This window comes from Chanodichthys erythropterus, chromosome 18 (genome assembly GCF_024489055.1).
Source record: "Chanodichthys erythropterus isolate Z2021 chromosome 18, ASM2448905v1, whole genome shotgun sequence".
NCBI lineage: Eukaryota > Metazoa > Chordata > Actinopteri > Cypriniformes > Xenocyprididae > Chanodichthys > Chanodichthys erythropterus.
In genome coordinates, this window is record NC_090238.1 from 14,034,979 (window position 1) to 14,061,854 (window position 26,876).

The 26,876-nt window shown below is 36.4% G+C and overlaps 1 protein-coding gene across 2 annotated transcripts in view; it reads right to left on the reverse strand.

The window, feature by feature from the left end:
- The window catches only part of bach2a (BTB and CNC homology 1, basic leucine zipper transcription factor 2a), a 32,722-nt gene that overhangs the window by 3,968 nt on the left and 1,878 nt on the right, over positions 1-26,876 (reverse strand). For both annotated transcript variants that reach the window (XR_010892501.1, XM_067366860.1), the window contains exons 2-3: positions 5,681-5,934; positions 1,688-3,115 (exon numbers count right to left, since the gene is read on the reverse strand). Coding sequence is in view for 1 of the 2 variants with exons in the window: in XM_067366860.1 (XP_067222961.1) it covers positions 1,688-3,115; positions 5,681-5,920 (1,668 nt within the window). In the remaining variant the exon portion in view is untranslated. The remainder of the gene's footprint in view (positions 1-1,687; positions 3,116-5,680; positions 5,935-26,876) is intronic.

The window sequence follows — 26,876 nt, forward strand, 5'->3', positions numbered from 1 at the left end:
TGTTATTACCAAGGTGTTTTGGACATGTACTATTGTATTCTTTACAATAGTTAAATAATAAAATAACATTTATTATTTTTGACAATTATAATAAACAATTATTCTGAAATAAACTGCAAAACAAGCATTTTTTGTCTATTTTATCAGTTAAAAAAGCCATACTCCTTAAGATAGTAAGATTTGTTTTCAGTGAATGTCTTTATTTTGTCTTACTTGCAGATTTTTTTGTGTGTGTGTGTGTTTTGAGGAAAGGCAAAAGTTGTCTTACAATATTGCTTTACTCACAAAAAAAAAGTAACTATTTACTTAGTTATTTTTTATGGAAAGCAATGCATTATGTTACTTTAATGTATATTTTTTATAGGCACGGGCGGACTGCGGGTCCAGTAGCAAAGACTATTTCGACTCAATTCGGTACCTATTGATAGGCAGGTGCTTTCAAACGGTCTTGTGCTCATTTGTGTTCAAGGTCTGTAGTCTGAAGACCATCAAAGGTTTCTAATTACAATGCGATTTGCAGCATTGTAGCTAGGGCTGCACGATTAATCGAAATTTGGCAAAGGCTGTGCTTTTTTTTAATGCGCATCTTGTCAGTGAAACACGGCTCAGTGATCAGAAACTCCAAATATGCCCCAAAGTACGATAACGCACATCATTTCAGGAAATAAACAGAAGACTGAAAGGCTTTGATTGATTAAACATGATTAATAAACACAGGACTACGACAATATATGGTTTATTCGAGCCTTCTTGGGTACTTTCATGATAATAAAGTATATTTATACTTCAATGCTAATGACAAAGCCTTTATCACTGTATAGAATACTATGAAAAAATATGTTGTGTGCCTGTATTCTATGTGAAAACTTTTCTTTTGCAATGCATTTCCCAAAGGTCCCTAACTTGGCACATTAATATAGAAGTAATGTTTGGTCACAGCTGTGCATATATCAGCTATTTTACAGTGGCTTAGAAGGCAGCTCATCCAATTAGATTGTAGAATCTGAAGCTATCGGTTTCATAAAGCTGCTGTGAAAATATCTGATTTATGCAGCTGCTTTCAAAAATCTTTCTGAGAATCCCATTTAAAAAAGCATGATGTCTATAGTCACTTGTATACTGACAACAACTCCTCAACTGGGTCATCAAAAATCAAAGTCAATGGGAGTCAATTAGACAACAAATTATCATACACAGATTCTTGAACTGGCAATGTATCAGTGTTGTCAGGAGGAGGAACAATTATGTCATTGGGACCTAAGGAACAAGAATGGCTCAGAGCTTATTGCCATGGCAACCCTCCAGTGTTTGCCAAGTTCCTGCAGCTTTATTCTCAATCTCAGAAGCTCGGGAATCATGTGGGAATGTTTTGTAATGATTATATTTTACATATTTATTCATGAAGATGTTGCTTTTAAATGGGATCAAGTATCAGATTTGAATTTTTGACCAAAAGCTCAAATGTTGACAGCAACCACTGCAACAGGATAGCATGATTTTGAGGAATGAAAAAATAATCAAATTGAGATTTTTCTGATATAAATTGTGATTGCAATATGAAAAATATTTTGATTAATATTTTTAATTTCTACTTATTTTTAGTTTCTACTTATTCTTAATTATTTAGGATACAGAATCAACAAAGTGAAACAAATTTTTCCAAAGATGGACCAAAGTGTGTACCAACCTCTTGACTGTGCTCTTTGGTGGCAAACAATTCGCTATCTCCATCAGAAAATGATCCAGATTCATCACTGGAATTAGTGTCATATGACTTCTCACACTTGATTTTTGGTGTCCCCGACGTGCTATGCTCCCGGTGTTCGAACGCCAGGCATCGCGCCATGGTGGAACAAGGAGAGGTAGAGAGCTCAAACTGGGGCAGGCTGGACGGAGATCCTCCACTTCCATCCTCAGCGTAGGAGTAGGAAGAGCAAGAGCTGGAAGTTCTGATGTGACTTTCGGCACGAGATGAGCGAGGACACATTTTAATGGGCACCGGACAGCTGCTCTTTGGGCGGCGGCGGTAGGGCAATTGTGGCTCTTGAGAGACAGAAGTAGGGGAAAGTGTTTGGGAGCATGGGAATGACTGGCTGGAACCTGCCCATAGGTCTTCCGGGGTTTCCTGCCCCAAACAGTTCTCACCCGGATAAGAGTGCGCAGGTGCCACCAGATGGTAGGAGGTCCGAGAGGAGAAGATGACGCTTTTTCGGTCGCTCTCCTGTTCAGCATCCTGCGAACAGATCCTCTCAAAGGAAAGCGACTTGAGGGACACCCCATCAGTTAATTTCTCAGCCTTCTCTGAGGACATCACATCAAGTCCCCCAATGAAAGCCTGATAGTCCTTTTGGAAGTCACCCGGGGCAACTTCTTGTTCTCGAACGGGAGAGTTTTTGCTGGCAGGCTGCAGATCAGTGGTAAGATAATCATCTGAAGAAGTGACTTCCTTTTTAACAAGGGAGCTCAGGCACACTGGTGAACTTTTGCTCACAGGCAATTCAGTGGGTGTTGAACTAAGTTGCCTTCCTTCAAACTCCATTTCCATGTCCATCTCTATGTCACAGCCTTTATCCCTGACCAGACCATCCTGCTCCAACTCAGACAATTCTAGTGGTACACAGACTTCTCCACTGGCTGGCTCTGCCTTCACCTTTGACAGATCCAGGCCCCGAGCATCGCTGCTGGTGACAGTGTCCTGCAAGGAGCCATGAAAGCTTGAGGTACTGCTGTGTGAGGAGGTGGTTGCGTTGTGCTTAGCATGAACCTGATGGTACTTTCGATATTTGGGATAACGAGGGAGGTCGAAGGTTGGAGAATGGAAGTTGTCGGTGGTTTTCAATTGCTCAGTTTCAGGGTGCAGCCTTGATCTGAACAGTGGAGTTTTGGAGTCCCTCGGCCGCGCGTTTCCGTCTTCTGATGGGGGATTCTGGCTGGTGTGCATGCCATCAACCTCACCTTTCATCTGGGCCTGTAGGAAGTGGAAGCAGGAGTCTTCGAGGTTGTGCATGCCCAGGAACTCTGCACAGCACATGACATCCTGGATGTTGTCCCTGTTGAGTAGCAGCTTGGCTGTGTAAGCAAACTGCAACAGTGGGGCAAAGCCTTTCTCCGTGATCTATAGAAAGAAAACGATACAATATTTCAGGGTCATCAGTGGTATTTTAATCATTTTAAAAGGGCCACTTTTGTAACATTTTATTTGTATTCCCAAAGACCACTTATATCATTACTCAAGGTTTCCTGCCATAATTTTCGTACATTCTCTACCTTCTTTATGACTCCTAGAATTACAAAATGCTGTTTTACCTTTAAGACCTTTAAGTAATAGTGATGCACTGATATTTCTAATTAATGGCAGACATATAAAAAAAAAAAAAAGTACTGGATTGTCTAAATAAAAAAATAAAAAAGAACACAACTGAAAATAATTTTAAATCCAACATAATGTACAGTATGAAAAATAAAAATATTTTGAGATTTTCTAAAGATTACATTTAATCAGTGTTATCATTTTGAACAATTAAGTGAGTGTTCAATGATGACAAGTGTAATTTAAATGTAAAAAATAAGGAAATGAGCATTAAATGAACATGAAATATTAATTGATATTTATAGACAACCTTTTACAAATGTGAGGTCAGTACAGTTTTTGAAAGAAGTCACTTATACTTACCACGGATGCACTTATTTGATGAAAAATACAGTAAAAAGTAATATTGTGAAATATTATTAACATTTAAAATAACTGGTTTTCTATTTTTTTATATATTAAAATGTAATTTATTTCCAAAACAGAAGTTATGGCCGGACGGCCGCATCACATGATATTTTGACACTTTAAACAACAGAAAAATACAAATAACTAACTTTTATTTTTATTATTATTATTTACATGAGTACATGAACGAGAGAGGTACTACAACTGAAAACTCCTCTATTTCAAAAATGTAAGTGAACCCCTATTATGAACCCTATGATATCTCCTTCATATTCAGAAAAGGTTTCACAATCAAGAGGTATTTTTGAGACCGAAAATGAACTGCTTATCCTCAAATCAAATTTGAAAAATAGTAACTGTGTCTATCAAGTGTGTGAGCTTCCGATCAAGGTCTTACAAGCTTTATGCCTGGTAATAAAATGTAGTGAACCGCATAGTGTCAGGAACAAAAATAAACCGCCCTTCTCATCACTTTCAATCACTCTATCAATCTCACAGGTATCTACAAATGCTCGGGGCAGCGCTACTACATCAAGAACATCATCTTTAAAATAGAAAGTCATCCTGCTGAAAATACAGCTCCTCCAGACATTCAGTCAGTCCTCCCAGAGCTGCTAATAAATAGAAAAGCTAGGGGGGGAAAATGCTGAGCATTCTGTGGATCTATTTTCAGCTGGCATCAGCAGCTGCCGCCTGCAGAAGCATGTCTTTATGGAAGCCAAGCGCCATATGAGACTCCTTTAATGTTATAACCAGCAATCCTAATGAGGGCAGCAGGCAGGGACGCATGTACACACACAAAGCAGAAAGCAAAGACTCCACACTATAAAGCAAGAGAGAAGCAGCACAGCATGGCTCTGAGGAGAGAATGAGATATGAAGCCAATTTCCTGGTCATTACAGAATACAATTTGACATTAAGTGTTTTGAAGATGAACGATAATTAATATATAAGCAGTGGCAAATGGGGGGCCTTCTGACATATCTGGGATATTGTAATATAAGTTTGAGCTTTGAGATCGCAAAGCACCTAAAGTATTACAACACAGAGAATCAGTCATGAATAAATCATACTTCCAAGTTCTGAGAGGGAACTCTGCTAACACTCCTGGCAAACACAACATCACAAGCAATTATACCAACTCAAAGCTGCAGACGATGAACATGTTTTCTCCATAGACACATTCCTGCCAGACTGCTCTATCTATCAGTGCAATAAAGAGGCACTTGTTCTTGAAACAAAAATTCCTAAAAGAGAAATCTTTTAAATCACAATTAATATTGTGAAATATTAAAATTTAAAAGATCTGTTTATCATTATAATATATTTTGAAATGTCATTTATTCCTGTGATGGCAAAGCTGAATTTTCAGCATCATTACTCTAGTCTTCAGTGTCACATGATCCTTCAGAAATCATTCTAATATGCTGATTTAATGTTCATAAGAACATTTCTTATCATAATTCTTTCAGAAAAGCATTTATTTGAAAATATTTGTAACATTTTAAATTACTTTACTGCCACTTTTGATCAATTTAATGTGTCCTTGCTGAATAAAAGTAACTAAAATAGTTGTATATATATATAAAATAATTTTTTTTTTAAAAATCATACTGACCCCAAACTTTTGAACAGTAGTGTATATTCACTATAGAAATTTCAAGATATTTTTAGGTCTTGAATTTCAAGACTTTTTGAGGCCTGGGTATTTTAAAATGACCTAAATATCTTCAATGACAATGGGTACACAAAATTCACTCAAAATTCAAAAATGATAAATATTTTAATACATAAAATGTATTGTCTTATGAATAGGTCTTTTAATTTTCATCCAGGTGGACAAGGTTTTCAGACAATGCCGATTATCTCTGCTAAAAATCATCAGCACAGGTAATTTAGGTGTATCCTTGCAGGCTGTTAATGTATTCCGATTCTGTAACTCTGCCAAATGAGGACACTCACCTTCTGTGGCAGGCTGATGACCGGCTCATGCTCCGTCTGGCCCCTGAGCAGCAGGGAGAAATACTGGCTACAAGCTGCCAGCACTGCCTTGTGGGCACGGATCTCCCTCCCCTCCACCAGTACTGTCACATCACACAGGACGTCCTGCTTCCGCTGTTCATTCAGGCACAGGAGGATGTTGGCACAATGCACCGTCGACTCATACACATACATGGGAGCTTCAGGCTTCTCCGTAGACATTCCTTGCTCAGAGCCTGGGGATGAAAGCAAACCGACAAGATGCATTTACAAAACAGGCTTACTTGACTTCTCCACATTATTTAGGTTTCAAAAATTATTTATTGCACATTTGATGAAAGCAAACGCACACAAACACACTTCTATCATAATTGCTGATGCAAGTGCACAGATGTCTCAAATCAAGCTGATGACCAATTAGCAGCATGTGTCAGCTCCAAAAGTGGACTGATAATTCTTAGAACTTCGATATGTGAATTCCCAAAGTAACACAAGACAGCTAATAGAGTTTCAAGGAGGGCATATCAAACAGTAAATGTTTTAGCAAGGGTAATGGTCTCAAAAATAATGACAAAATATGTCAAACAAGGACACTGTAGCTCATAGATAAGGATAGCTGATTACTTTACAGGGCAGTTGCTACACAGAAAGCCAAAAATGTGTTGCCAACTGTAAAAAATGTGAATCTATAATAGTATGGGTAGCCATCTCAAGGGAGTCTAATGATGGCTCTGCATGGCCATATAATGACAAAAGGATATGAGCCTATTTTGCAAGACCAGGTTGCAATAGTAGTAGCCTCTGTTGCACTATTCCCACTGTTCCTATTTTCAAGATAACATCGCCATTGCTAAAGGAAAAAAAAAAAAAAAAAAATGAAAAAGTTTCATACACACCAACTTGAAATCAAATGTCTTCTGTGGCCTCCCAAATAAACAGAACCAAACACCACTGAGGTAAAGTGATTTACAGGAAATTTTGAAGTGTATACATTTTATGTCACTTTTGATCAATTTAATGCATCTTTGTTAAATAAATATAATTTTCTTTCAACAGCAACAACAATAACAAAAAAATACGTAGGGTAGTCTATAATAATTTTATAAATTCCAGTGTTAAAGGATTAGTTCACTTTAAAATGAAAATTACCCCAAGATTTACTCACCCTCAAGCCATCCTATATGTATATGACTTTCTTCTTTCTAATGAACACAACCGGAAATATCCATATTTAACAAGTTATAAAGTAAAATATCTAACTTCTGCCAGAACGCCTTTCGTATTCAACTTAGGAAGAAAGTCTAACACCTCTCGCAGTTCAAAGAGCTTACACTACGTCATACGCCTTCCATATTCAACTTACCAACTTAAAAAACTGTAACTGACGCAACACAAATGCATCACTTCACTTCAGAGGCCTTTATTTACCCCCCAAAGCTGTGTGGGGTACGTTTATGATTGATGGATGCACTTTCTTCAGCTTCATACTCATTGGTCCCGTTCACTGCTATTATAAAGCTTGGATGCATCAGGATATTAATAAATTAGGGCTGTCAAAATAACGCGTTAATTTCGATTAATTAATCTGAGAAAAAATATTGTGTAAGAAAAAAATAACGCAGATTAATCCATTCCGTATTGACCTTTGAACCTGGAGCTGTTCTAGCCACCATTCGACTGTAAAATTAATGAGGGAGACGAGAACGCGCTGGCGCTGCCTGGATCATTGACTGGAACATTTACTTATAAAAAACGGCCTGATGGATGTGTTGATAAAAATAAAGTTGTCTGCAATGTCTGCAGCAAGTAATTTGCATATCACCAGAGTTCGTCCACTCTAAAGTAGGCTACCACATCAATGCAAAGCATCCAGGAGTTAACGTTAATCCGGAGGTACGACCTAGCATGTCGTTATAGTAGATATTTCATTCTTTCTATAGAAATATTTCTCATGTCTCTGAGGCAAGCAGATACGCTGAGTTTCAGTTCATGTCCAGTTCACGCGCCAGTGATCGCGCCCGCGCCTCCATGTCATGATTATATTTTCTACTATATTTGCTTCTTATTTATTACATCCAGGTAATTGGTTGATGAAACACTGATTAACATTAAGATAAAATTCTTACAAAACGAAATTACTTTAGAGAAAGGCTTTCTACCAAACAAAACTTCATGAAGTGGTCAAAAATCATGTCTGACACACTCCATGTCTCCCGATATATTCACTTTTCATAATCAAATAGATGAATTTAAAACATAAATATGAAACTACGTTTTCTTTAATGGCTAACACGTAGCCTATAGTACAGTACAGAGAAATTTAATGTGTGAATTACCAATTCAAATGTGAACAAAAATAAAAGCAATTAAATGTGTTATTATAATTAAAAGATGAAAATTAAAATTACGGGTAATAATAGATTATGACGGATTTTTTACGAACCTGTCCGTCAAAATGACGGACAAAGCAAAAGTCAAAACGCAACCTGTTACGGCACACATCATCAAATCTTCTTCCTGAAGCACTTATGAATTTATTTCCTTAGCATATTAGGTCATATTGTTGATTGTTATGGCCATTATTTGAACAGTGAAAATAATAATAAAAGAGTTTTTGAACTTTAATGTCACTAATGCTGATTATTCATTGATTCATTTGAAATGAAATATTTAATACTTTCACAGCAAAAATTATGTATGCGATTAATTTAGATTAATTAATCACAGAGTATGTAATTAGATTAAAATTTTTAATTGATTGACATTCCTATAATAAATATATCTCAGATTGTGTTCATCAGAAAGAAGAAAGTCATATACTCCTAGGATGGCTTGACGGTGAGTAAAACTTGGGGTAATTTTCATTTTAAAGTGAACTAAGACTTTAATGTTGATTAATCCAAAGAATAAACTTGGATTGCAGATTAATATATATCTAAATTTTTATTGTGAAATTATTAATACAATAATATTGTACTATTTATTCTCTTTTCTAAGTGAAAGCTAATCTGTAAGACAATACTAGAATTTCAACAACACTGTTTATTTCAACTTATTTCAACAATGTTTATTTGATAAACAGTCATGTCATGGGAATATTTACAGTCAGCCTGTTATTAATGCAAAATAAACCTCTTGAGGATGATAGAAGACCTGATCTGGATTTATTTAGTGATTCTACAACACCAGATATGGTTTCTCTCTGTTACCCCACTTTATTTAGTTCATTCCTAGAGGTATTGGAAAGTTGAAAGGAGGAACTAGGAAGGGGGCTATTCCAATTATTTTGAACCAGTCTAGTGAAGATGAGCTGTTGAATTGCAATTGCTCACTCTAACACACAGAATATATCACAACACATTTCTCAGCATCAGCTCGTGAATCATTAACACATTTCCCAATAAATCACATACAGAGCCACTCACACTGAAAGAGAAATGTCTGATAGCAGCTGTCATTCGCTTGCTTTGCCCACACTAATGAGACATCACCACCATGTCAATTCATTCAGAGATGTCGCTCTGAAATGCGAAAATACCATGCAAATAAACACAGGGAATTACAGCATGTTTCATCATCGACACTGATGCATGACTATGTCAGACAACCATGACCATAATGCAGATGAGCGTCTTCACAATGGAGCTCAAAGTATGGTGTACTATGAGTGCTGCACGAACAGTACAATGAAATATGTTATCAAAAGACAAATTACTCTGAGAAAAGTGATACACTGAAAAGTCATTCAAGTGCAAAACTAGGTTTAACTGGTCGCTGTGGAAACAGATCGTTGTGGTCTCTACTACAGAGCCTATTCTGTTTCTATTCCTCCAGGACTGAATGGAAATATAATTAGAAAGCATTTTTTTTTTTTAAATGTCCACCATGTTGACCAGCCTTGCAGTCTCACTAATTTATTAAGCCCCTAATTCCCCGGCCTAGATCCACTGCCAAAAACAATATGGCTTTATAATGAGGAGTAATAATTTCTTTGATGGAAAAGAGACTGTAATGAGCATGTACACACTGCAGGAACAAACCGTAATCAGATAAAATGTAAATCTAAAAGTTAGAATTCTGAATAATTAAGCTTAAATTTATTACATACAGACTTTAGACATTTACAGCACAATTATTTTCAAAAACTACACTAAAAATTGCTTGGTTAAAAACGGAAGCAAATGGACAAACCCAGCAATTGGGTTGTTTTAACTCAGCGAATGGGTTATTTTTAGCCCAGCAGTTGGGTTAAATGTTTGCCCAACCTGCTGGGTAGTTTAAAACTATTGTTTAAAAATGACTGTATTGCTTGCTTAAAATGAACCCAAAGTATGGTGGAAATGAACATTTATTAATAATTTTAATGAATAATAATTAAAAAAATAAACATTTATTGAATTGCTTATTAATAAATGTTCACCTTTTGATTATCATTGTTGCCTCTAGTAATTATGTCTGATTTTTAATTTCTAATTCCTATTTATTTTGGGTTCATTTTAAGCCAGCCATTTAGTAATTTTTAAAGGTGCCCTAGAACATTTTTTTAAAAGATGTAATATAAGTCTAAGGTGTCCCCTGAATGTGTCTGTGAAGTTTCAGCTCAAAATACCCCATAGATTTTTTTAAATTAATTTAACAACTGCCTATTTGGGGGCATAATTAGAAATGAGCCGATTCAGGGTACGTGGCCCTTTAATTTTCGTGCTCCACGCCCAAGAGATCACGCTTGCCTTAAACAACATAAAAAAAGTTCAAACAGCTAATATAACCCTCAAAATGGATCTTTACAAAGTGTTCGTCATGCAGCATGTCTAATCGCGTAAGTATAGTGTTTATTTTGATGTTTACATTGATTCTGAATGAGTTTGATAGTGCTCTGTGGCTAAAGCTAACATTACACACTGTTGGAGAGATTTATAAAGAATGAAGTTGTGTTTATGAATTATACAGACTGCAAGTGTTTAAAAATGAAAATAGCGACGGCTCTGGTCTCCGTGAAAACAGTAAGAAATGATGATAACTTTAACCACATTTAACAGTACATTAGCAACATGCAAACGAAACATTTAGAAAGACAATTTACAAATATCACTAAAAATATCATGATATCATGGATCATGTCAGTTATTATTGCTCCATCTGCCATTTTTCGCTGTTGTTCTTGCTTGATTACCTAGTCTGATGATTCAGCTGTGCACAGATCCAGACGTTAATACTGCCTGCCCTTGGGTAATGCCTTGAACATGGGCTGGCATATGCAAATATTGGGGGCGTACATATTAATGATCCCAATGTTCTTCTGAGGTCTTTTAAACAAATGAGATTTAAATAAGGAGGAGGAAACAGTGGAGTTTGAGACTCACTGTATGTCTTTTCCATGTATTGAACTCTTGTTATTTAACTATGCCGAGGTAAATTCAATTTTTGAATCTAGGGAACCCTTTAAACAATAGTTGGGTTAAATGAAACTGCCCAGCATGTTGGTCAAACATTTAACCCAACCATTGGGCTAAAACATCCCAATTGCTAGGTTTGTCCATTTTCAACCCAACTTGGGTTGTTTTTAACCCAGCATTTTTTAGAGTGTAGGGTGTTCTGGGTGGTTGCTTATTGGCTCACATCAAAAGAACCCACCCACAAGTCTCTCAGATATTCTAATCCACATAGCTATGGCTCAGATTCCAATGCTTCAATATAAGTTCATGGAAATGTTTTAATCACCCTCCAGACGAAACCGTGAGTCCTATTACTCAGAAAAGTAACAGCAGACCCCTCTGCATGACTTCCATAGCACATCATTCCATAGCACAAATAGAGCAGGCAATGGTTTAATACTTAAGGTTTGTTCAGTGTGCTTTAGTGTTTCCAATTTAAACTAAACAAAAATTAAGTTCAAGAAAAGAAGTCCATTAGATCCCACATGTAAAAACATTAAATAATTGATTACACAGCACAAATGCGGTGACCCCATTTTCCACACAATCAGCAAGACATTAATTAAAAAGTACATATAATTCAAGGCCTCCTACTTCAGGGGGTAATATGGCCGTTATGACCACCAAGAGAAGCCTGGCCTAATTTCATACTGACCTGATTACAGCGGCTCTTCTTTCAGTTCCAACCACTGAAGAGATTTCTGAGAATAACAAGAGTGCTGTCTTGTAAAAAAAAAAAAAAAAAAAAAACGAGATTGTGAGGTTTCTCTTTTTTTCACATGTTAAACTATCAGTCAGTAACTTTAACAATTTAAAATGTTCATAAGAAATTTCCATGACAATTATTGAGTAAGGATTTTGCTGCCCAAATAATTTTTCAAAATCAGGCTGGATTACTATTTGCATTTCAGCTAATAGTCTTAGATATATGGATGGAGATTTTTACTCTTCACAAACACTATATTATATTATATTATATTATATATTAAAAAAATCTACCCAAACAAAATATAAATATAGTACCATTAAATATAATTCTACACAAGTTTGTAGAGTACCTACCACCTTTCAGTTAACCATTACACCACACCACTGTATCTCATCTTTAGAGAGCTGTCATTGACCTACACATGAACTCTACGCCTGTCTGATGCTCTCGTGCTGAGAACAGTTGATGAATACTTGAGCATATCCTCGTAAAATATATAGGCTAGCCACTATCTGCAGACTCCATGAGCTCATGGTTTCTGTTGCAAGACGTGGCAAGAGCAGAGATCCTGTGCTGCCTGTTGGCTGATGCTTTTAAGCCTACAGGTCAGGAGAGAAAACCACACAGAACCAAACAAAATGACACAACACACCTCAGATAAGAGCTCATCTTGGGGGGATTTTCCAGCAGGAAATTCAACAATGACATCATTAGTTTCAACAATGAACTATTGTGCTCAAAATAAGGTTAGCTGTCTCTCTTTCAGAGGGTCACTCTCATATTCACAAGCCAGTATAAAGGACGTGAACAAATGGTGTTTGAAAAAAATGGATCTCATTGAAAAAATGCAAGCTATTTTTTGATACTCCATGGGAAATGTCCCACAATGCATTCATGACTACATTCACATCTACCCTGCTTCAGTTCAAGTTGGACACAAAATGCCAATGAAAAGTCCTTATTATAGTCAATCTAGAGTAAATGCACTTGTGCCAGTTCACGTAGACCTATTTAAATTAATTACAGTTATGCAAAACACAGTTGTTCATTAAAAGACAATCAGGTGTTAGCTTAACAGCTGAAATATCACTCCTCAAGTCAATCAGGGCATTCCTAAGAAGGCTTTTCAGTGTAAAGATAGGGGGTGACTCCATGCTAGAGTATTTTGAGCACTGGTTGCTGAAGCAGAGCTTGAATGAATCATGATTTCCCAGACTGAAGTGAGAAGTGACTCATAACTGTCTTTAATATGGGCAGAGACAACCGTGACACAAAAACACAGCAAGCAGGCTATAAATATACAGAAGCTCACAGTGAGGTGGATAAACATACTTCAGTACAAGCAGTACATAATACAATAAGCAGATGGTCATGAGCTAGGCATTAAAACATATTATTTTAAACTAAATTAATGAGTCACAAGAGACATTACAATAAATTGACCAAAAATAAGGGGCGTTAGGCACATTAACTGCTAACAGTTTACAGTGGCTTCAAATGTGATACAATCATACAACAGAGAGAACTAATTAGAAAGCTAGAAAGAAATATAACATTTAAGAGCTCAGTCAATATTCAATATCCATTTATTTGTTGTTAAATGACATAAAAGGGTTATCTTAATCCTATGGTGATTCCAAATACAATAAAAACTCCAGTTAAAATAATTAATTTACTTAAGGTATATACAAACCCGATTCCAAAAAAGTTGGGACACTGTACAAATTGTGAATAAAAACAGAATGCAATGATGTGGAAGTTTCAAATTTCATTTTATTCAGAATACAACATAGATGACATATCAAATGTTTAAACCGAGAAAATTTATCATTTTAAAGGAAAAATAAGTTGATTTTAAATTTCATGGCATCAACACATTTAAAAAAAGTTGGGACAAGGCCATGTTTACCACTGTGAGGCATCCCCTCTTCTTTTTATAACAGTCTGCAAACGTCTGGGGACTGAGGAGACAAGTTGCTCAAGTTTAGGAATAGGAATGTTGTCCCATTCTTGTCTAATACAGGCTTCTAGTTGCTCAACTGTCTTAGGTCTTCTTTGTCACATCTTCCTCTTTATGAAGCGCCAAATGTTTTCTATGGGTGAAAGATCTGGACTGCAGGCTGGCCATTTCAGTATCCATCCTTCTTCTATGCAGCCATGATGTTGTAATTGATGCAGTATGTGGTCTGGCATTGTCATGTTGGAAAATGCAAGGTCTTCCCTGAAAGAGACAACGTCTGGATGGGAGCATATGTTGTTCTAGAACTTGGATATACCTTTCAGCATTGATGGTGCCTTTCCAGATGTGTAAGCTGCCCATGCCACACGCACTCATGCAACCCCATATCATCAGAGATGCAGGCTTCTGAACTAAGCGCTGATAACAACTTGGGTTGTCCTTGTCCTCTTTAGTCAAGATGACATGGCGTCCCAGTTTTCCAAAAAGAACTTTAAATTTTGATTCGTCTGACCACAGAACAGTTTTCCACTTTGCCACAGTAATATTAAATGAGCCTTGGGCCCAGAGAAAACGCGCTTCTGGATCATGTTTAGATGTGGCTTCTTTTTTGACCAATAGAGTTTTAGCTGGCAACGGCGAATGGCATGGTGGATTGTGTTCACCAACAATGTTTTCTGGAAGTATTCCTGAGCCCATGTTGTGATTTCCATTACAGTAGCATTCCTGTATGTGATGCAGTGCCGTCTAAGGGTCCGAAGATCACGGGCATCCAGTATGGTTTTCCGGCCTTGACCCTTATGCACAGAGATTGTTCCAGATTCTCTGAATCTTTGGATGATATTATGCACTGTAGATGATGATAACTTCAAACTCTTTGAAATTTTTCTCTGAGAAACTCCTTTCTGATATTGCTCCACTATTTTTCACCGCAGCATTGGGGGGAATTGGTGATCCTCTGCCCATCTTGACTTCTGAGAGACACTGCCACTCTGAGAGGCTCTTTTTATACCCAATCATGTTGCCAATTGACCTAATAAGTTGCAAATTGGTCCTCCAGCTGTTCCTTATGTACATTTAACTTTTCCAGCCGCTTACTGCTACCTGTCCCAACTTTTTTGGAATGTGTAGCTCTAATGAAATCCAAAATGAGACAAAATTTGGCATGACATTTCAAAATGTCTCACTTTCGACATTTGATATGTTATCTATAATCTATTGTGAATAAAATATAAGTTTACGAGATTTGTAAATTATTGCATTCCTTTTTTATTCACAATTTGTAAAGTGTCCCAACTTTTTTGGAATCGGGTTTGTACACTATTGTTCAAAGAGTTTTTTTTTTTTTAAAAGAAGTATGCTCATTAATGCTGCATTTATTTACAGTAAAAACAGTTATATTGTGATATATTATTACAATTAAACTGTTTTCTATGTAAATGTATTTTATTTAAAATGTATTTCCTATTATTATCAAAACTGTTGTGCTTCTTGATATTTTTGTGGAAATCCTGATCAAATTATGATCAAGCATTATGTCTTTAGTGTAACTTTTGATCAATTTAGTGATTAAAAAAATATATATTAATACACTGTAAAAAAAAAAATTGTTGGTTTAACTTAAAGTAAGTTACCTGGTTGCCTTAAAATTTTGAGTTAACTGAAATTAAAAATTTGAGTTAATACAATGAAGGCGATTGGTTTAAATCAACAGAAACTCAAAATATTATGTTATCTGAACCACATTAATTATCCGAGTTGATTTGACAAAAGAAAAAATGTTGTGATAAATCATTAAATAATTTTTTGGTGTACTTTGCTGAATACAAGTTCAGTTTTTTTAAACCTTTTGGAAATTTTACTGACCCCAAACTTTTGAATGTTTAAAAAATAGTCACACTTCAATAAAAAAAATTGAGCGACAAGGCAAAGTTGAATCAATTTTTGCAAGCTTTTATGTAATGAATCAAAGTTAGCTAAAATTACATGTTTGCAATTTAAGTTTAAATCAGTTTAAAAGACACTATTAAAGGCACACTATGTAGTTTTTCGCCACTAGAGGTTGCCTATTTAAAACAAAAGCGTAGCTTGATGACGCTGAGATTGAGCGCGGATTCTTGGGAGATGTCACCTTCACCTCACAGACGGGGGAAAAGAAACGGGACGGGACTCGGGCAGAAAACATGTTCATGGATGAGATTATTAACGTTACTGTAGTATGAAGCAGAGCAGGACCGAGTGTTGTGGGAGCTGAATCGCTGGAGCGATTGCTAATGAGAGATGAGCACGACATGTCTCAAGAGCAGCGGAACCTTTATTATGCCACAGTCGCCGCTTCTTCCGGTCATGAGTATGTGTGGTAAAGCAGCGCTCTTTACATTTGAGAGCGTTGAAAATTATGCTTTAAAATTACTCTGTTCGTTCGCTCGGCGGCTGCTAGGAGACACTTGTTGCACACTGCAGTAAGCTAGATAGGTATTGGTCATGGTAAAACATGGTACTCACTTAGATCAATAGGATCACATCAGTTAGAAATACCAAGGGTTCGCTCTAAACAAGGGGAGTCTGCTTTTAGCTATTATGTCAGCTGCAGCTGGAACCAGCTTCCAGAAGAGATCAGGGGCCGTATTCACAAAACATCTTAAGGCTAAAAGTAGCTCCTAACTTGCCGATTTAGGAGAAACTCTTAAAAGTAATGGGCGTGTCAGTCCTAATTTTAGGACTCCTACATTTTTGCTGTAAGTGTATTTCACAAAGCGTTTTAGCACTAAAACAGGCTCCTAAATCTGTGAAACGGTAGGAGTAGTCAAGAGGACTCCTAAGTCACTAAGACAAAATCAAAAAAATGACTGTTGGTGCCAATCTGCCTTAGCAATTCACCCAAAGACACTGTACACCATTGAGGCAATAGCGACAGAGTCTTGGGTGCTGAGCCATTTCTTCATAAATGCAATACATATTTTGATTTATAGATTTGAATCTATAATAAAACACCAAAAATAAATCTTTAGTAAATAAATACATAAATAAATAATAATGCCTGATTACCTGTGGCAGTCGTTTTCACTAGTTCACACTTACAAATGATCAAATAGAGTAAATATATATACAGCTACGGAAAATATTTCTGAACCTGGAGTGGTCTCTTAATTTTTTCCATAGCTATTATATATATATATATATAAAGAATATACAGAAAACTGTTGAGGTAACTATGCGAGTCGGCTCTCGTCTGTGCACATATACCTCCACTCAAGCTGATTAGATAGACCATTTGAATTTTTGTTCCTCCAAAACATAATTTGTCACTTGAATTCTGCAATCTTTCGAGATGCAAACATGTAAGAGGTGGACAATTAACTGAACATATACTAGTTTAATTAGTGACACATCTTAAAATCTTTAATTGAATATGGCAATATTTTTATTTTAAAATCTATATTTGAATATGGCAACATGATACCTCATTCTTCAATATTTCTATGATTAAATCACTGACAGAGACTCCATCCTCAGTCAATCACTGTGTTTACTCCATAGCAACGAGATCAACCCCACCCATTCTCTTAGCTTAAGACTTCTCTCTATTCCTTAGTAAAAGTTGGTCTCAGCAGCTTGGTGAATAGGTTTTAAGAGAAAACTCTTAGCTAAGAAATTTTACTGCCATTTAGGAGAACTCTTAGTGGTAAGATAAAATGTTTTGTGAATACGGCCCCTGATGTGCTCCAACAGTAGTGACATTCAAATCCAGACTCAAAACACATCTGTTTAGCTGTGCATTTCCTGAATGAGCACTGTGCTATGTCCAAACTGATTGCACATTATTTTATACAGTGCCCTCCACAATTATTGGCACTGTTAGTAATTATGAGCAAAAGCAGCTGTGAAAATAAATCTGCATTGTTTATCCTTTTGATCTTTCATTCAAAAAATTCACAAAATTATAACCTTTCATTTAAAGGAAAATAATTGAAAGTGGGGGGAAACTCACATTATGAAATACATGTTTTTCTCCAATACATGTTGGCCACAATTACTGGCACCCTTTTATTCAAAACTTTTTGCAACCTTCTTTTGCCAAGATAACAGCTTTGAGTCTTGACCTATAATGCCTGATGAGTTTGGAAAACACCTGACAAGAGATCAGAGACCATTCCTTCATGTAGAATCTCTCCAGATCCTTCAGATTCATTCTTCAGCTCCATGCTGGTGCTTCTTCTCAGTTCACTCCACTCATTTTCTTTAGGGTTCAGGTGAGGGGACTGGGATGGTCATGGCAGAAGCTTCATTTTGTGCTCAGTGACACATTTTTGTGTTGGTTTTGATGTTTGTTTTGGATCACTGTCCTAATGGAAGATCCAACCACAGCCCATTATAAGATTTCTAGCAGAAGTGGTCAGGTTTTGATTTTCTATCTGTTGGTATTTGATAGAATCCATGATACCATGTATCTGAACAAGATGTCCAGGACCTCCAATACAAAAATAGGCCCACAACATTAAATATCCAGCAGTATATTTAACCGTGGGCATGGGGTACTTTTTATCCATGTGTGCACCAAATCCATCTGGTGGGTTTGCTGCCAAAAAGCTCTTTTTTTTTTTAGTTTCATCTGACCATGGAAGCCGATCCCGTTTGAACTTCCAGTCTTGTCTGACAACTGAATATGCTGGAGATTGTTTCTGGATGAGAGCAGAGGATTTTTCTTGAAAACCTTCTAAACAACTTGTGGGGATGTAGGTGCTGTTTGATACATTTTTTTAAGCTTTCTGAGACTCAAGACTCAACTAATCTCTGCAGTTCTCCAGCTGTGATCCTTGGAGAGTCTTTGTCCACTCAAACTCTCCTCCTCAATGTGCATTAGGACGATTTAGAGACACGTCCTCTTCCAGGCAGATTTGTAAAATCTGTAGTTTATTGGAACTTCTCAATTATTGCCCTGATAGTGGAAATGGGGATTTTCACTGTTTAAGCTATTTTCTTACAGCCACTTTCTATTTTGTGAAGCTCATCAATCTTTTGCTGCACATCAGAACTATATTCTTCGGTTTTACTCATTGTGATGACTGATTAAGAGAATTTGGCCTTTGTGTTTCCTCATGTTTATACTCCTGTGGAACAGGAAGTCATGGCTGGACAATTTCATGTTCATGATCACCCTGGTGTGCTAAAAAAAATGTAAATATGAATGGGAATATACTTCAGAGATATTTTATTCATAAAAATTTCTAGGGGTGCCAATAATTGTGGTCAACATGTATTGGAGAAAAACATTTATTTCCTAATGTGAGTTTCCCCCCACTTTCAACTGTTTTCCTTCAATGAAAGGTTATAATTTTGTGAATTTTTTTGAATGAAAGATCAAAAGGATAAACAATGCAGATTTATTTTCACAGCCGCCTTTGCTCATAATAACTAAGGGTGCCAATAATTGTGGAGGGCACTGTGTGTACTCTTTTAATTTTTCTTCTTGTCTCTATTATATATATATTTTTTTCATTTTAACAGTTTTTAATACATTCTATATCAATCTTTCATGCATCCTCTGTTTATTCATGTCTGTTTTAATGCATTTTAAATTCTTCAAATTTCTCTGGTAAGAGTCAGAGTGGGGAGTGATCCATGATGGTTGAAACTCTGTGGTGACTAATGTGGGAGAGAGTAGTGGGTTTGAGTGAACCCGAGGTCAGGGACCAAATTTACTGAGCGTGGACCGAGGGCAATCCTAGGGCTCTACATGGCCAATTTTAGGCTAAAAATCAGATCTGTTGGAGACGTCCAACAGATTATTTAGGCGCCGAAATAACCACAGACAACAACCATCATTTGGAAGTCCGAGAGTAAGAGACAAATAAAAATTATTTTGAAAATTATACTAGTAATTTGGGAAAAATGGAAAAAAGCTCTGTGGTAAGCCATTGTGGTTAAGAGACTTCTTTGTTAAAAACAAAATTGAAACCACGTGGTGAGAGTAGTGGGTCTGAGTAAACCTGTGGTCGAGGACCAAATTAACAGAGCGCGGACTGGAGGGTCAGTCCTAGAGCTCTTCCTGGCCGATTTTAGGTGAAAAATTGGATCTAATGGAGACGGCCAACAGATTATTTAGTCGCTGAGAGAAAACCACAGAGACAATGTGGCTTAATTTTCAGACCTTTTTTTTCTTGTTTCCTATTACAACTTATCTACACTATGAGCAATGCTTGACAACACAACAAAACTAGAACACTCCCGATATAATCAACACAGCTGCCTAGACTGCGCTTTTGCAGTTTGACTTCACACGACTTGAATGTAACTGGAGCATGCTAGTTTTGTCACGTCATGTCACTCGCATGTAGTGTAGATGGGATGTCAGCATGACCATGTCCTGGACATCCTTTCTAAACAGATGGTAATTGAGGCCAGCATGGGAGGCAGTAACCATCTGAGGGTGACTGATGGTTCAGTCAGCAGGTTGCACCTGATTTGCTCACTACAGTAAAATATCATACATCTCACACAAGTATCTCACAAGTACTTTGAGTTCAAATAGCTCAGGAAACATTATTAACAATCAACTAGGAAACACTGAAAAGCTTTGAAGATTTAATTCTGCTGTGATCTCACAAACCCATCATGAAACATCAAAAAGAAGGAATGCAAAAAATGCGAGTGCTGAAAGGTTTAAGCACTCATTAAAATTTCCTCATGCTCTACAAATTTGACGAGGAACATAAACACACATTTGAAGATTGTTTACTACTTTTTATCCATGTAAGACACCCTAGACATTTGCAAAGGCATGTCAAAACAACAAACTTTTGAGAAACATTCAAAAATAAAAACAAAACAAAGTGATAAAATCTGTTTCTCTACTAATTTATATAGAAGCTTGTATCTGCCACTCAATACAAAATAAAAAAGGTAATTGTGACTTCTGGACAGTTTACTTCTGGCAATTTTAACTTTTTCTCAGAACTGCGAGATATAAACACACAATTGTGCGTTATAAAGTCAGAATTGTGAGATATAAACTTGTTTTCCTCAGAATTGGACTTTATAACTCGCAATTGCATGTTTATATGTCAGAATAGAGAGATATAAACTTGCAACTGCAAGACAAAAAAGTCAGATTTGCAAAATAAACAATTGTGAGAAAAGTCAAAATTACAAGACAAAAAGTCAGAATTGCAAAATATTTATGACTGAGAGAAAAAAAGTCCAAATTGTGAGAAAAAGTCCAAATTGTGAGATGTAACCCTGCAATAGTGAGAAAAGAAGTCAGAATTGCGAGATATAAACTCGCAATTGCAAAACACAAAGTCAGAATTGCGAGATATTTACGATCGATAGAAAAACAAATATAAGAAAAAAGTCAAAATTGTGATATGTAAACTTGCAATTGTGAGAAAAGAAGCCACAATTGCGAGATATAAACTCGCAATTGCAAAACACAAAGTCAGAATTGCAAAATATATACGATTGATAGAAAAAAAGTCAGAATTGTGAGAACAAAGTCAAAATTGCAAGATATAAACTTGCAATTGTGAGAAAAGTCAGAATTGCAAAATATAAACTCGCAACTGGAAGACAAAAAGTCAGAATTGTGAAAAAAAAAAAAAAAATCAAAATTGTGAGATGTAACCCTGCAATAGTGAGAAATGAAGTGAGAATTGTGATATATAAACTCGCAATTGGAAGACAAAAAGTCAGAATTGCGAAATATTTACGATTGAGAGAAAAATAATTATAAGAAAAAAAGTCAAAATTGTGAGATGTAAACTTGCAATTGTGAGAAAAGTTGTCAGAACTGCGAGATATAAACTAGCAATTGCACAACACAAAGTCAGAATTGTGAGAAAAGAGTCAGAATTGCAAAATATAAACTCGCAACTGGAAGACAAAAAGTCAGAATTGGGAAATATAAACTCACAATTATGAGAAAAAAGTCAAAATTGTGAGATGTAACCCTGCAATAGTGAGAAAAGAAGTCAGAATTGCAAGATATAAATTCACAATTGCCAAACAAAAAGTCAGATAAAAAAGATGCAATTATCTTTTACATTTTATTATTCCATAAGCGGAAAAAAGCTTCCATAAATTAATGACATGTGACAAGGCAAAAAGCTTCGCATGACCAATACCATGAACCATGTTAAATATAGTGTCCTAAAATGTACTGACTTTTGATTTATTTCCTTTTTTGTACTGTCATGCTTTGGTCACTAATTGGGCAAAACTACTAGATTAATTAAGGCCTCAAGTCATGAGCAATTCCGCTATAATTACAATTTCTGCATCAATGTTTCCAGGACTCAGTTGTGCTTCTTAAACTGCTGAAAGCAATATTACAATGACATTAGAATCATCGCCCTGAAGTTGAGCTGAAGTTCACTGTTGTCATTTCAATAGACCTTTCCTAAAAAAAAAGCACACGTATATCAATCCACTGGGAATGACCTTTCTTTCCTGTCACTCCATTTTCTAGGATGTCGTCTTCTCTTCTCTTATTTCAGCTGAACCACTGACATCACATCTCGCCTGAGGTATGTTTCCTCTGTCTGCAGCGAGAGTATAACTGGACCACTCAAGTCAGTCAAAGCGAAAGATAGCAACAAAAGAGGTAACAAAATTCAGTGAAATCTAGGATATTCATGATCAAATTACACATTATGAAATGGATAGTCCCTGTCCTGGAAGTTGATTTTTCAATACAGCTGAACATTGTGCTTAATGTCATTTAGCCGTGACTACATTCATCTTGTACCTTAACTGAAGTACTATAAAAACTAGTAAGAACGATACGAACCGCACGTCATAAAGAGCACAACCAAAGAGTTTATCAGGTTAAGTGCAACCCACATGTCATATTGAAAACCACGCGTGTTTACTGCTTACTATGCAGCTGGTTTCCTGCATTCATATTCAGCTGTGTTACTTTAACCTAAGTCAGCTGATGACCTACTTCAAACAGAGGATAAGAGTCACAACTCCTGTTTCATCTGCCTGTCAAAGCGGAAGATTCCGGTAAAATACAAAAAAAAATGCAGCGGTAAGCATCGTGACACTTATATTCAAAGGAATAACAGAGATGAGACGGGGGTGTAGCTGGAGATTTGTGCTTGCTACTTCAGCATGAATGCATCTTGAGGCAATACATTTGGATTTGCAGACTGAAGCTGCAATAGCTGAGATATGCATTATTTCATAAAATGCTTGGTAACACATAGAACCGTTTTGGAAATCTTTTGTCAAATATGCAAAAACATCTCGTAAAGAAACATTACTCTAGCGACTATTATTCTGCACCACTAAAATGTCACTTTTGCACCATGTTAAGAATATATTCCATTCCATCACTCAATATATAAAGTATTTATATAAATGTTGCAAGTGAACAGTCTGGATATTTAAATGATACAAAACACAATGTTTGTCAAGATTTTTTTGTATTTTAAAATTTATACATTTTTCTACATAACTAGCCCCCCTCCCCCACCCAAATAGCCCAAAACCCACAATAAATAGATAATGTCAATATCAAATATTATACATTTTTCTAAATTACTAACCCCCCCACTCCAACATATCAAACACCGCCATTAGGTAAAAAATAAAACACTTTTTGTTTTTGTTTTAAAGGGGTCCCATTATGCCCCTTTTCATAAGATGTAATAAGTCTCTGGTGTCCACAGAATGTGTCTGTGAAGTTTCAGCTCAAAATACCCCTGTTTTTTCTTGTCAAATATGGCCCTACTTGGGTGTGAGCAAAAACATGCCGTTTTTGTGCGTGTCCCTTTAAATGCAAATGAGCTGCTGCTCCTGGCCCCCTTTCCAGAAAGGGCGGAGCTTTAACAGCTCACGCTTTAAATACTCAACAACAAAACTGGAGAATCTCACGCAGCCAAAATGTCAGAAATTGTCAGTAGCGGTGTTCGGCCCTACCTGTTCAAAACAGATTTGGACACTGATGGAGAGACTCAGGAAGAAGTTACAACTTTTCGAATGGAAATGGACGTTTCTGAATGGTTAGTGGATAAATTTATGTTGTGGAGTTAATTTGATTCAACTCATTAACTAGCGTGTAGCATCATGTTAATCTTTCGTGCAAATCCAGCATTGAACTGACCCCCGTTTGTGAAGCAGTCTAGTGTTCTGACGAATAACGCTACCAATTAGATTATGTTACCAACACTATATTTGCATTGTGTCACCTACTGTTTTAATGGGAGATAGTAAAATCTGAGCGGGTTTACAAATCGTCACACTTTACCATTTTGGTGGTTCAGGATCATTATTACAACAACATTTCCCATATTAGACCATCCTGTGTAATTTAAATCTTCACCACTAAGGAAATCTCTTAATGGCCCCATTAGATGCGTCTGTATTCTCTTGGATTGAGTCGATCTCTCAGACTAACACTACTCTAGCTGTACAACAGGAAGTGAATCAGTACTCAGTGGGTTCATCAAGTCCACACAGTTAATAAATGACAGCTGTGGCCAAGTGCTCAGTTTTTGTTTTTTTTCACCTTTTGGTCTTTAAGAGCATTAGAGGCATTAGTATTATCATATCATGACCAGGCACTTCATTATTACCTGTGAACTGCTTTAATCGCAATATGTTTGGGTACAGAAGGGGCATACAAATGATTTAGCAATATTGTGGTGAAAAACGATACACGCAGTCAGCCGAACTGAAACTAAATGAGCAAAAACACAACTCTGAACACATCATTCAGTGATTTGACGGTGCAGAGATTTAATAAAATTGACATGCACACACAGTAGTACAGTTCTTGGGCTTTTTGTGTTTGTTAATATTAGTGTTTGCCAAATAAAACACAATTATTAATAGTCATACTTAAGAGTTTTATTTTTAAACCTGCACCTTATACTACAGACATTAATTGTACCACAAATCATGAATGAAGATGCGCTAATTTCTTTTCAAAGCAATCAGACAAAACGGGCTAAAACGTCCCATTGACTTACATTGAATTGGGCCAGACACCAACTATCTAACAACCACTCAAAAACCCTAACAGCCCCATACACTGAGAACACCTGTATAGAGAGTCATTTTGGGTATGATTATTTCTTCTCAAAACTAAATATGTTGCATCTGAGATGCTGATCTGTGTACAGTGCAGCTTTTACATTGAGAAATATGTCACCTTCCACTGCTGAACACTATAAATGTCATGTATAGGGTGACTCAAGCACTTCATGACACAGAACCGGAGTTCTGTTTGCTTTATCAAACCATTACAGAAGCAGTCTGTAATAGTTTGAAGAAACATCAATCAATGAAGAAACATCTGTTATGTTGCAAACACAAGCAAAAGACAAACAGCATCTGTTTCTCAACCGGTGATAAGCGACAAACCCACAACTGCTGACAAAACAGGTGCTTTCATCAGAAGAACAAACCACTGTTACATGACTAAGGAGAGGTTTCTGCACAGTCAACAGCGAAGACGAGCCATTGATTAGGCTGTGGCCATTGATTCTAACACTTCTTATAAAGACTGCATATGGGAATTGCAAAGGCTTTGGAGGGGAAAAATAAAAAATAAAAAATCAGGAAGAACACTAAAACAGATTCAAGTCCTATAAGCCAGATCTTTGCTATCATAAAGACCCTGAGAGATCTGAACATCAGTAATTGGTAGTTGAATCTCATTATCACATTAAGACCAAGAATGCTTATGATATTCCCACACTAAGGTCACAGCTCTAAATAAAGATGTGTCAGAGAGATACAGCTTCCCTATGCAAATCTAAGTTAAAAAGTAAAGGTGGTTAATCCATAATAAATCTATGAATACTTCTAGAATATGATGAAAATTTCACAACGAACACAGGAAATTAGCTAGTCTCTTTGCTGCACCACAAAGAGACCTGTGAACATCTCATCTCACAGGATGTAAACCACAAACACATCCACCCATAACTGTATCTCATACACTCCCTGCTTAATCAAAAACACATCAAATCTGGGTCTATGTGGTGCAACGCAATTGGTTTCATAAATAGTTACGGAATATATGATATTTCAGAAGAGATTTTGTGGCATACACGTATTAAAACTAGCACAGATCAAGAAAGCAACAAACACACGCTTGTTTTGGCAGGCTGATGGTAAAGATTCATAAAGCCACCAACCAATGCCCTCTCACACTTCTTCTTTCAGTACAGCATAGTGATGCAATTCCTCAATTTTTTTAATGTGTTTTAACATCCCCAGATTGACTGTCCAACCGTCTCCATTGACTTTATATAGCGCGAGGCTGCCTCTTTGTCATTTCTGGCTTATAACAAAAAAGAACAATATCTAAAAGCTGCTATGTGACATGGTGTACAGTAAACAAGCTAAAAAACCCAGAACTAAGTTTTTTATAAACGGTTGACCCCAAAAAAAAAACAATGTTTAAGGACACAAAAGTGGATACAGACAGTGAGACAGAGCACAACGGGTCATATTACTATAAGAAATACATTACAAAGAGGGGAATGCAATACAAAGTCAATGGAGACGTTGGATTGCTATGGGCGTGGCTTAAATGTGCTCCGTCTCTATGGTGGAACGAGTGAAGGAGACACGCTGAATGAAAGTGCACATTCACTCTCTGACAGCAGAGGGCGCTGATGGAACAGCAGAATGCAGCGGTTACCCCGGAAAATAATACTTTCTGAAACAAATGTAGCTATTGCTCAATCTTAGTTAATGCATTAAATAATGAGACCTTATTGTAAAGTATTATCTGTTGTTCTTTATAGCCTAATTCATTTGCACTTTAGAAAATTTTACCTTATATATGTTTGTGTATTGTAGGCTATTGTTGTATTTAAACATGCAGAGTTCTTTTTGTCATAAGAAAAAAAGTTGCAAAAAAGTATAACTCATTTCAATATCGTGATAATACCATATATCGTGATAAAAGCTTCAGCAATTAATCGCAACATGAAAATTTGATGTCACATGCCTAGTCATCACACCTCTATTTAAAGAATTTCTAGATAATTTCATGGTTTACGAAACATCAGCATTAGCTTAATTTGAGCATAGTTTATAGCAACAGTTTGTGATTTC